Source organism: Euwallacea similis, chromosome 22, assembly GCF_039881205.1.
Source record: "Euwallacea similis isolate ESF13 chromosome 22, ESF131.1, whole genome shotgun sequence".
NCBI lineage: Eukaryota > Metazoa > Arthropoda > Insecta > Coleoptera > Curculionidae > Euwallacea > Euwallacea similis.
Window position 1 is genome coordinate 2,037,839 of NC_089630.1, and position 12,813 is coordinate 2,050,651.

The window sequence follows — 12,813 nt, forward strand, 5'->3', positions numbered from 1 at the left end:
TTGGTTTTTGGACGGCTATTTTTAAAACCTTATAAAAGGGAATTGTGAGGAAACACTTTTCTTGAGACACGTTAGAGAGTGACACATTTTTCCTCTAATTCCATAAATATTATTAGTAAAACAGAATTTCAATATCGTACGAAAACCTAAAGCTTTGTGAGCTTTTGGAAAGTAAACGTTTCAAAAACAATTATTTTAACTTGGTTTTCAATGTCATTTGTGCAGGCCGAAAGAAGCCAATTACGTCTTGAATAATTTTACTTCTATGCAACTTCCATTCTTCCGCTTTGCTGGGGTTTTGCGGTGGTACTAGAAAGGCGACTTCGGTTCAGGTTTCTCAAACTGGATTTATTTTAACGACAAAGTTTTGGTCAGTAAAGCACTAAAAATACTGCAAATCCTTCCGTAACCTGAAATCGGAGAAACCGTTATCAATACCCAATGTACCGCGTAAAAATTTTACACTTACTTCCTCTAGAAATCGATTAAAAGATATGTTTTAATGAGAAATAAGGCGAGTGGTATATGTTTGGTATCCCGATTTGATGTTTTACCCTTATTTAACCTCAAGAATGAAACGAAGATAGAATATGCGAATTTGAGATATTAGACGCCTACCTACCGCTGGCTGAAATCACTTATAACATCAACGTTAGGTAACTCACAAAAATGCCCTTAAGTATTATCTTAACAACAATATAGAGGTGTTTAAGTAAGTCTAGGTCTTGTCAAAATAGTGTGTTAAACTTATTAACTCATAATATTTTAAACTGTTCTAGAAAACGAGAGAATCCAACTAATGCAAAAACACAGATTTTTATATTTGGTTTCAGTGTGCACCATGAAATGCCGTCAGATTATTGCAGAGCTTGCGGTTTTAGTTTATATATAAATATTATTAGTTATATATAAATATATAAACTAAAGTATCTTTAGTATGTTCCTCATGGGAGATCGATAATCCCGATCCTGCATGGGTAACGTGGTTGGGATTGTATTTGCATTGGAGTAGGTGCAGATCCCAACTGGGAAGTTATCGGCATCTCCGAACCTTTCGATTTATAATCGGTCCCAGAGCCTCAGTGGTAATAGTATCCAGGGTTTACATAAGATTCATAGTCACGTTTTATGTTTTAAGTCCCGATATTTTGGAAATCGATTGAGCAACTGCATTATACCTTTTATTACTCACACAAACCAAGCGAAACGGGAGATATCATTAACTGATACTATTTAATATATTTTTCAAGAATTTATGAGCTTTCGCTCTCAACTTCAACTGTAATCTAGAGGAGCAAAGGAGTTTAGCATTTGACGGTTTTTACTGAACCTAATCCCGGCATGTGAGTTGAAATTATTGCCATGAGAACAAGCATCCCATTATCAGACCGATTCTGTTGGTCAATCGTATCACAGAGCTCTTAAAGCACACCGAAAACCTTAAAAGCTCTGTATACACGCTTTCTTGACATCAACCGAAGAAGCAATACTTGAACTCATAAACCAGTTTAGTTCGAAAATCAAAAGCTTCGGTCTTCACCACACAATAACACCGCAATCGCCACAGCAGCCGAAGGAAGAAGGTAAAACGCACCATCGTCAGAGGCAACAAGTGGTAGCCCCGGGCATCAAACAACCGAAGCCCGCGGCTTGCCCCCTTCGCAGCCTCACAAAGAAGCCCCAAAGGCCCCTCACTATTGGTCCAGCGGGATTCTGTGGCCCCGGGGAGAAGAGAGGGAGGCCCCGCGGCTGCGCCAACCATCAGTTGTTGTTCGTTTGTCGAAGAGTTCGTGTCAGTTTCGTACGCTTATGAACTTACCGATATATCGTCGACGCGACGTGCTTTTACCGGAACCGCTAATCTGCCTTCGATCACCGGAACTTTCCTCATTTTCTCTCCTAGAAATTTTGAGGAACTCTGAGATTAACCTATTTTGATTTAGGACATAAATACCGACTTAAAGAATTATTTACATAACTTTAAAGTTTTTTGTCCAGGACTTAAAAATCCTCATCCAGATGAGACTGAAGGGTGGATTATAGTGTCCGGATGAGGTCACCTATTGTAGACTTGATGACTGAAAGTAACAGTGACTAGTGACGCGCAGCAACTGGATGGTGGATGTTCTCCATGTTGGTGAATCCGCCCCGCGGATACGTTCGAAGAAGTGATGATGTGCAGTGTGGTGTGGAGATTGCTGTGTAGGAGCATGACCCATGGATATTTTTTGTTGCTGTTTTTCTTGCTGCTCAATGTCTTGCAGGTAAATGTGGATGCTCAGAGAGACTTATTAATTACCGATAATGTGACAAATTCCAGAATCGTTTATGAGTTTGCATATACCTTGGGGCTAACGTTTTATGGCAAAATAGCTGTGCAATATTCAAATTACGATGTGGTTTAAGATACAGTTTCCACTTCTGCGGTATCATTGCGTCTTCCGTTATTTCAGTTAGTTTATTACTGGAAACCCAGAAATTGCACGCGCGCGATGTGGTATGATGGTCGCCATTAGGCCAATGCAAATTATTAGCTTCTGAGAGGATATGTTGTAAACGACTCATTTTCACATTCCTGACATTGATGAAATCCAGATCAAACTGTCTGAGTTAACGACAGCATGTGAGCACTTCAATGCTGCTTCTGACCAGTGGCGAAAAAAAAATATATGTATGCATACATAAAAAAATTTTATTTCCAGAGGAAGCCACTATCTACTATTTGGTCTCTCTGCCATTGTAACTAAAACATCTATACATACATAAATAATCATTCATAAAACGAGAGGAAAAAAATTGTATGTTTGGAAATGCTCCAATTGGGCGGTTGAAGGAGAGGGGAAGCGGGATCATTTTGTGGGTCCTGTAAAACAAAGAGGGTTCAGAATGGTACAGTGTGTTCCCATTTTGACTGAATCTATTGTACTCTCTCAGTTATTCTTGTCGTGTGCGACTTCATGTGTCAGTTCTTGTCATTGATTATGTACCTAGCTGTCGAGATGCTTTATCTTTATAATCAGTCTGTCTTTATAATCAACCTGTTCTGTTGTTTATAGTACTATTTAGTTTTTCCCGTTGCATTTGCCCTCAGTCTGGGTCCGCAGTCCAAAAATGATTTTACAGATGGACTTGTGTATTTTTGTTGTAGTTTTCCTACCAATCTCTTCATCTTTATCCTTTTATCCTTTTTTTAACCTTTGTCTTTTTGGTCGTTTAAAGAATTTTTATCTTCATATTTCGGACGTGTCTAGTGAATTTCAGTAGTTTGTCAATTGCTACTCAAAAGTATTTTATGATTTTTTAAAGTTTAGTTGTGTGATATTCTGTTATTAGTGTTTGGGAGTCTGTGTTAATATGTTGATTTAAGAGAAGTGGGTCTTTTGTCGTATTTGGCGTTAATGTCCATTTATGGAATCTTATAATTACGTTATCCATTAATTTTTCTACCACTCTCTCAGTTATTATGTCATGTACAATAAATGCAGAATCAGCAGCATATTGCAATATGTATGTTGTTTTATCTGTATATTTTTTGTCCTTTAAACCATGATTGCCTATGTCATGACAGTATAAATTATAAAGTAAGAGTGAAAGCGGCGAGCCCTGAGGAGGCCCTTATTCAGGAAAATAAGGGAAAAAGAGTGTCATCAATTCGTATTTCCAATTGTTTGTTTTCCAATAGTTTTTTAATAATATGGAGCAGGTATTTTGGACTTTGAATGTTGTATAATTTGTGAAGTAGATAACTGTGCCACATACTACCGAATATCTTATTAATATCCAAAAATAGATTTGCTAATTTTCTACCATTTAGATGTGTTGTGTGTGTGTATTGTTCATCAAAAGAAAATATGAATGAATAGTCGAGTATTGCGGTTTACAGCCAAATTGATGTATTGGTACTATCTGTTGTCCGATCATTTTTCGAAGCCCAAATCCAGGATATACGAAAATTCATTAGCATATGACATCAATCCATCAATTTTAATATTCTAGAAAACGTATCTTCTAGGTCGGTTTGGAGTACATTAAAATACCTGAAAATTCATAAATAAATCGATTGAAATCATAACTGTACATAAAGTTGGTCTGAGTTAGTTCAAAATTCTCCATTTCAGAATTCTCGTATATAATTTGTGACAAATTAAATTACCTACAGACCTTTCATGTGAAAGAGAGACCCACCAGAAATTTCTAAAGGAAATTTTGAGAAAATTCGACTTGCTGGAAGCCTAAATTAGAAACAAACGACGAACTAGAGAGCAATAAAAAAAACAGAATGGAAGGTGAAGGGCCAATGATAAATTCCAAAAAGTTGTGCCTGTTGTATTTTTTAATAAGTTATTAATAGTTCTTTTGTTTTTGTCTGATGCCTTAAAATGAGAACACTTGCAGAAACCTAGATTAACTAAGTACTTCTCGCTCAAATCGATGTTTAAATTATACATTACTTTTCCGCTCTAGTGCTGCAAAACACTTTCTATTGTAGTATTTTTAGCATTTCGCTCTAAATCACTATACTAAATAGTGTCCTAAAATGTAACCCGTTCCTAAGTCTTGTTCTTAAAATAACGGAGGGTAGGTTTGAAAAACGTACTTCAGGAATATGTTTCTGTTGCTGATATAAATTTCTAAGCTAACACATAAGATCTTCAATGTTGAAACGGGAACAAGTTGATTAACAGAGGTTTCTTCCGACTTCAATTTAATGGATTTAATGGATTGGAAATTAGGTGGGAATTACTTGCCTGTGAAAGGTCATCAGCTCGGTCATGGGATACTTGGAAAGTTACGATAACCTAAAGTAAATATATACAGGGACAGCAACTAAGAAAGGTGGTCGTACCACAGGTGAGCAATTAACAGAGATACCTATATTAATGTCCCAGAGTAAAATCAAAATTTGGAGTAAAGGAAAAAGTTTTTTTAAAACTTTTTATAACTGTTAAAATCGAGGATTGTAAATCTTATATGGCCTGAGGTCAGCAATTCTGCGTCCATGTAAATTTCTCACACTCTTCGAATCATTTTCCCCATGTCGATTCAACAATATGTATCTACCAACTTCACTTTTGCCCATACTTTTTCAAGCCTATTTTTCAAATGTTAGTAATTGCACTTAAAAACTAATTCATAGGTCTTTCTTCACGATAAAAAAAACACTGTTAGTTAAACTAAATAAAACCGATTATTCATAATATAGGCATCATTCGAAGCCACAGTCCAAACATGGCTGAATTAAATTTGTTACACCCCAGACCCCGGACGTCATAAATTAATAAATAATCGATCATATCAAAAAATCGTCCGAGATGACTAACATAAACAAGCCTCCATTCTGAGCCGTTACAAGCAATTTCAGCAAGCAACATTTTTATGCTACATCACAGCAAGACGTTAATCTGATGCTGGGTAGTAAAGGTAACGAAGCATATTTAACTAAGGTTTATGGTTATTCTTCACACTGTTGTGCTAAATCCTCTATAAAATTTACAATTCGCGTGCATTCATTAGGGTTTCACTCCAAAAGGTATATAGCAACCATAACCTGCATTTTAAGATACTATTTCATCACCGTAGTTTAGGTGCATACAAGAATTCGATAATTGGAAATTTATGGTTAAGCTCTCAACGTTCATACTCGACCTTTCAACCGCTGTAAAATTTATGATCATGCCGAAATCGATAAACAATTTGTTCTTTTATTAACCTGTAATTATTTCTAATTTAAGATATCCCCAAACAGCTGGAGTCTCATTTTCATGTTTTAGTTATAAATCATGCACCGGATATTTTCCAATTATAACTTCTAGAGAAAGTGTCAGCCAAGAGAGATTAGATCGAGCAAAAAGACAGGATCAGTAACAAAGCGATGTCTCACAATTTCTTTTAACCACTTTTACAAGCCTAACAGGGATTTTTCACTTTATATCACAAGGTGTGAAGTGCAATCTGTGCTTGTAGACTATAAAATGGTAATACAGTTGACACAATTGATTATATGGTCATAAACCACCTTTCTAGGTGTCAAATCACATTGAAGGAATGATTTTGTAACACCTTTAAGGTTTAATTCATTCGGTCCAGGATCTAGACAATAGAGTGTTGACGGATGTTTTTAATTGTCGTGTTAATTAATTAGTGGTATATACGAAATTTCAATGTTTGTTGCCTTATATTTTTTGGTTTCAAGTTCCTATGTGGAAAGCATTCTCACTTGACAAAAGATGAATTGGTCACACAGAATTTTATTGCTGTGAGCCTTAACTATTGTTATTACTTACCAGAAAGGAATTATTCGCAAAGACTCGTACTGAATAGGCCATCACTATCGTTAACACTTGCTTTTTGACCAGAAGGACTAACAACATTTTTGCTTGCATAACGGCAGCTCATAACAGCTCTTGCCGCCTTGAGAAACAGTATCTAGTAGTTTGTTATACATATAAAGCTTATTTCAAAAATACTTCGTTGAGGGAATACAATGTGCTCTACTTTTATATAACAATTTGTATGTAACAATCACGTTATCATTTATTAATTTAGAAATATCCAAAGATATGCTGGTACCCACCTCACTGGTGAGCTACAAAAATTCATTAAAATGTCTCCTGCCCTTTCGATGTGGTTTATACGAGAATATATTATACTTTATACAGCAAAGTAGTATTATTAATCGCCTTGTCTTTCGAGGTAGAATACGACATTAAAGTTCATGTATCAAAACCTGCAACATCCAGTATATTTTATCTTCTTAGAAAGACGACTATAGGCGCAAAAAAGGGCTAAGACGGTGTAAATCTTGAAATCTCAATTTTCCGGTCTACATTTAAAGGAAAGTATTTCCTGTTCCTAAGCCATTTCATCAGAAATCAATGGCTTAAAGGTCACTTTGTTAGAGGCAAGTTGGTCCTTCGAACCAAAAATACCGTGAGAAGGTCTTAAGTTCGATGGCATCTACAATTTGCTCTGAATGTGGTAGGAGGAATGATCACTTTTCTGTGCTCAATAGATCGCAGAGACTCTATTTATTTCTCAAGATTAGATTTTAAGTATTTTATTTAATATGTGTCATTTTAATATTGTATAATTTAGCCGCTCGCTGTATTGCTGTAATGCATAAGTTACGTTTTAAAAAAATTATGAATATTCAATTTGCGACACCAAATTGCGAATGTTAATCACAATACCCTAAAAAATAAGTGAAAGGTGAACAAATAAGAAAGTCTTGGTGCTCACAGGTCACAAAGCATTTTACCAGGGGCTTTAGCATCATTACTATATACAAATTGAATTTAACGAATAATAGGATTTGATAGAGAAAATTGATTACATTAACTTCACCCCCTTATGCGACCATTTGATTTTTGCCAAGTTTTTGTCATCGTTCGATAATAGAAACAGTGTGTTCAAGATAAGGGATCTGTCCAACATTGGGATCTCGTAAACAACGATAGACACAAACTTGGATAAACGGAGTAATTTCGCGATCTACAAAATGATTTTTGGTTTTTCAGCTACTTCGAAAAAACCGAACCAAATCGGTAACATAAATAGGGAGCTTCGAGTGTTCAAGTAAGTTAGGAGTAACAAATCAGAATAACTGCAAAATTCTCTTGCTGTCTTTGTGCAGCTGAAAGCTACCAACTCCTTAGAAACGTTCAATTTCTGTTCTGGCTCCTGAAAACCAGTTTAAAGGAAATTTTGCAACATGATGGGAGCAAAAACCTATTGAGTCTGTTCTCGTGAAATCTAAGATAATAGGTGTGTTATTAAATATCCCGGCTATGTAATTGGCTGAAATAAAAAGAGTGTGAGAAATAACATGGTGTGTGCGAACTTGACCGGTACGAATACATCGATAGATAAAGTAGCAATTTATTACTTGTTACTGACCTGGGAGTACTAAGCTTCTAAAGCTGAAATCATTTATTACTGAGGACAAATGGAGCTAGATAACCTTTTGAATGGTTTAATCAAGTTATCCCTATAAAGGCTTTTGTAGTGGTTGTACAAAGTATAAATTGCATCGTTTCGCATTAATACTGTCCGTTTTAATTGATACTAAAATTAATGATAAGATAAACTCCGCAAAGGTAAATATAACAAAGAGGTCAGTTAATTAATGGTATGGGGATAATACCTGCATCGAAGATTCTTGCTGGGAATACATGATGATTACCAGCGATTTCCGCTTCTTTAGTCTGAGATATTTATGATGTTTATTTATGACTAAAATCCATCAGTTTTAGGCCACGCAAAAATGTCTGAAACAATGCAAAATTCATCATTATCGCGAATCTGTCATCTTGGTAATGAACAAGACCAACAATGTAGAAAGTTTCAAAGACAAACAATTCTTCGCGTTGCTCTAAGAGATCTGGGCATTGTTTCAGCGTTTCCGGAGCACAGCCATGCTGGACATACAAATTAAACTATTTACTCTGTTCGACGGTCTTTCTTAAACAAAATAAGGAAGATCTCGATGTTATCAGCCACGTCGAATCTCTAGGCTCCATTGTTTTACTCCCGATAGATTAATGCCCACATTATTCATGTCATTTCTCAAGCCATCAATGGGCGTATAGTTTTTGTCCATTGTTGCTATTATAGCGTGTGTTATGTTGTGATTACAGCGTGTGTAATGCTTTTAATCCTCTAGTTTGCCCTGTTTCTGATTATTTGAATGCCCGAATGTCTGTGTATTTTCTGAATAAATCGATCCTTATAGTTTCGCATTAACTGACCTGCAACAAACACAAAGATCCTAACAAAAGGGTAGGATTGATTTCGGTTACATGATACCGGTTATAGATCACGTTGCGTACTACATCGGTGTCAGGTTTCCAGGCTTGTTGTAGGAAATGTCATCATGATCCAACATGACCTAAACCGTAAAAAAACCTTCAGGTGTTAGCTATACAGAACTGCGGTTTTATTTTGTCGGTTTTCTGAATGAGCCAAATCGGATCTTGTGTGTGTTCTGTTAGTTACATGCCATACAATGATTAATAATTTATATCAGTAATAACGATTTCCTTTACTATTTTGATAGACGAATGTCCCACGATTTCCCGTTTGGCTAAAGAGGTCATTATTCTACAATTTTATCGTGTGGAAATGAGGACGTAATTAGTTGGTAACTTTGTAAAAAGGAACCATGGTCAAGGTTACATCATAGCCGGGAAACGTTAGCTATTAATAATATTACTCGGTTATTTTGTTTATTAATGCAGACATGAAGAGGCATGAAGTCGAATGGAAATGATATCCTGGATTAGCCACAACTTGTTAAAAATTTTAATAAAGGAAGCTGGGAGAACGTTGTTAAACATTTTTTTAAATTTATCTGCCTTTATATTTATTTTACTTAATAGAACATATACGTTACGTCCACGGTACCAAAGAAAAGGACAAAAGTTAAATGTTTCCTTAAATGAATTATTAAATAAACAATTAATAATTAAAATTTGAAGAAGATCGAACATTGTTCTTTCCCTACTTTCTTTACTTAAAATGGTTTTCGCTCTACTCTAGAAAGAAAAACGAAACACGTCTCTTTGCAAGTTAACTACTAATTCTTATCATGTATGATTTCACGTGTTAATTCTTCTCGTTGATTGTGTATTGGGTTGTCGGGGCTGTTGGAGTGTTTTACCTTTGTAATCAATTTTAATGCGATTTGTTCTGATGTTTGTTTGTCTTGTTTACGTTTCTTATGAATTTTTTCCATTGCATTTGTCCTCAATACGTGTCCGTAATCTAACAATGGTCTGCAGGTGGATTTGCATCTTTTTGTCACGTATTTTGTACTAGTCCCTTTATCTTTATACGTCAGCGATCGAAAATGTTTTGTTCGTTTAATAATTTCTATTCTCATAATTCGAACATGTTTAGTGAATTTCAGCTTTTTGTCGATTGTTTCTCTTAAGATTATGCCGTTTTTTGGTTTCGTTGGGTGACGGTTTGCTATTAATGTCGGGAATTCTGCTTTAATTCGGCGATTTGAGAGTAGAAGTAAGTTTTTGTTCGCTTTTGGTGTTACTCTCCATTTATAGAACCATCCCATTGTCTTGTCCGTTAATGTCTGAAGTCTTTCTACCGCTTTCTCAAAACAATTCTTAATTTGTTACATTCTTCACTACTTATTCTTATTCTTTAATCAGCTTTCTTCTAAGACTATTGCGATACATGCTGAAGACTCTCCTGATACAGTCTAGCACGAAGAATACCTTCGTTTTTGGTCTTTTTTACGCTATACGGACTGGCTTGAAGAAACGACAGGCCAGTGATTTTAGTACCTTGTTTTTCGATGTACGCCTTGGGTCGACATCACGCAACCAAGAACGGCTCTGGTACAGCTGTATTTGAACTTCGCCGTGGTACACAAACTGGAATTTAAATAAATATTAAAACCGCACAAGTGACCTCGTATGCTTTTAGACCCGAGAGGATTTCGTTTTTAAAATGCTGATGATGTTTTTGTGCAAAATGGAATTGTTACCGGTCTATTTGCCTTTCTTGCCCCTTCGGGACCATCAGGGATCATCTCAGATTTTAGCACTAAAATTCTTTGAATATTTACAAAATGCAAATTCATCTAATAACCGAGAACCCGCCGCTGTAATTATTTGACATTAAACTGCCAATGGAGCACCATAAAACAAACTTGGGGGGATAAACTTGGGTCATTACATTAGCAGTTTCGCGTAAACATGCTGCACCTTACTTTGAGATATCATCGATACGTCAATAAAGGAAACCCACTTTTTTAGCGATCGCATTAAATTTAACTGCCCATTTAATAAGAAAATCAGTCGTTTTTTGATCCATTAAGGCCGTTTTCAGTGTGTCGAACCACCTCAAGAATGGCACGTTACATGACGCGTTTCGTAATATCGTGTATAACTGATATTAATATGTTGTTTAAATGCTAATTACTGTTAATAATTGCTACTGCTGATGTTATCTAATTAGTGGGGAATAGGATGGAAGGAAACATTGTAAGGCGTGTGCAGAAAATTGAAAAAATGTTGCTGTTATCTTGACTTTAGAAGATTGAGTGCGGTGTACATAGTAGCCGACAGGCGAATATGTATGGAGTGAGTGTGCAATTCATGTTAGAAAAAAATATGTGAATCATGCAGAAAAGTAGTAGTATGAAATAACGATGGTCATGACACATTGCATCTCACTTGGTATCCATTTGATTGAATAAGTTAACAGAGATGAAAAATCTGTGACGTCGTGGTCAATTATTATTTACTGGATTGGACTTATCTTTATGTTAAAAGTTTCACAGCGCTTTAAGTCCTGTCAGTGTTCTTTGCATTTTCTTCTCCTCTGTGCATTTTCTTTCCTTGCTTTATCACGATTCAAGTTAATCACTATTCCAAATCCGAGCATTTTCTTCTCTTACTGATTTAACTGTCAGCATTACAAGCTTCAAAGTTTCTTTGAATAAAATACACTCCGTTCCTCAATTAATTCTATTTATACTTCTCCGAAAACTAATTTAAACCTCTCCATGACATTGACTCCTAATTCTTATTGAAGACCTTTAATATGCTGTTCTCGGATGAGTATACCGACACGTAATACCATTTTGATAAAACGAATTAAACGGCCTCATGTGTATTGATTTCTTGCCTAAGGTATTAATAAGCTTCGCAACATCCGTGATAGACTTTACAAAGAATCCAATTACTCCACCTCTAACGCAATCAGATGATCATTGCCGGAAGCATACATTTTTTTCTACAGGTGGAAGAAACGCTTCTGGAGAAATATGACCCTTCCCACAACATATTTATGCAATTATTGTTATGTTGGATTGAAAAACTTCTTGGGAAAAGATCCATTTTTGGAGAGGCAGATACACTTCATGCACAATTAAGATTCGTAAGTGCAACTACCGAGTCTTGTCAGTGCTATAAAAGGTCGCCTTTAATTGGTTTTAAGGTGAATTTTCACATACAAAAGAAAACTAGATGCTTTATGGCCGAGAGCTTCGTATAACAAAAAGCTGTAATAGAATGTGAGTAGTTTATTCAGCATTAGATTTAATTAAAATTAATATATTCCCCTTTTTTCTTTCTTGTCGCATTTTATGAGATAATATAAGCGAGTGAGAAACCATGCCGCAATTGGCACTTTCAGTTCACGGTGTCTGATGAAGCTTTTGCATGATTATGCAATATGTATTCATTTTGACTGATGATGACTGAAAGGATCATTGTTGCAGTTTTTACTGTTGCTACCGTATTTCGCATTGGTAGTTCTTGCATAAGAAATTCTTTGAAAAACTCTTTAATTGCGATGTATCAGAAGAAAGCTTACTAAAAAAGTGTTAACTGGATTTTATCTCATCTGGAAGTTTGTTGCATTATCGATTGTGGAGTATTTAGAAGGAATTAGTACAGACGAAAGTGTTGTGGCGATTCAATTTTTGTCTAATTAAAAAAAAAAAAGATTTAAATGAAGCCTTGTAGATGCACATAATATTAATTGTAGAAGTGGAAGATGTGTAGAAGTACGGCACCACAAATTTCTTAGCTACAGAGATTAATCTTCTAGCGGTACAACTTGACTCTATAAAATCTGACACCTCGTAGTTGATAACGGGCACAAGGAATTTTCACATGTTTATTTAGATAATTTGACTTGTGTAAATATTTAGGCGCAGAAATTACAAACGAGGAAACGAGAAATGCAGCTTTAAAGTACAAATTTATGCAAAGCAGCGCAGTTTGTCAACATCATAAACCTAGACTTAAGACCTAATCATTAAACGTAAGAAACTACCAAGTTATA

The 12,813-nt window shown here is 35.6% G+C and overlaps 1 protein-coding gene across 1 annotated transcript in view; it reads left to right on the top strand.

Annotated features, from left to right (window-relative positions):
* Window positions 1-1,594: 1,594 nt before the first annotated feature.
* Ser (Serrate) overlaps window positions 1,595-12,813 on the top strand; it is a 143,209-nt gene continuing 131,990 nt past the window's right edge. The window contains exon 1 of the mRNA XM_066401326.1: window positions 1,595-2,264. Coding sequence (XP_066257423.1) covers window positions 2,172-2,264 — 93 coding nt within the window. The 5' untranslated portion in view covers window positions 1,595-2,171. The remainder of the gene's footprint in view (window positions 2,265-12,813) is intronic.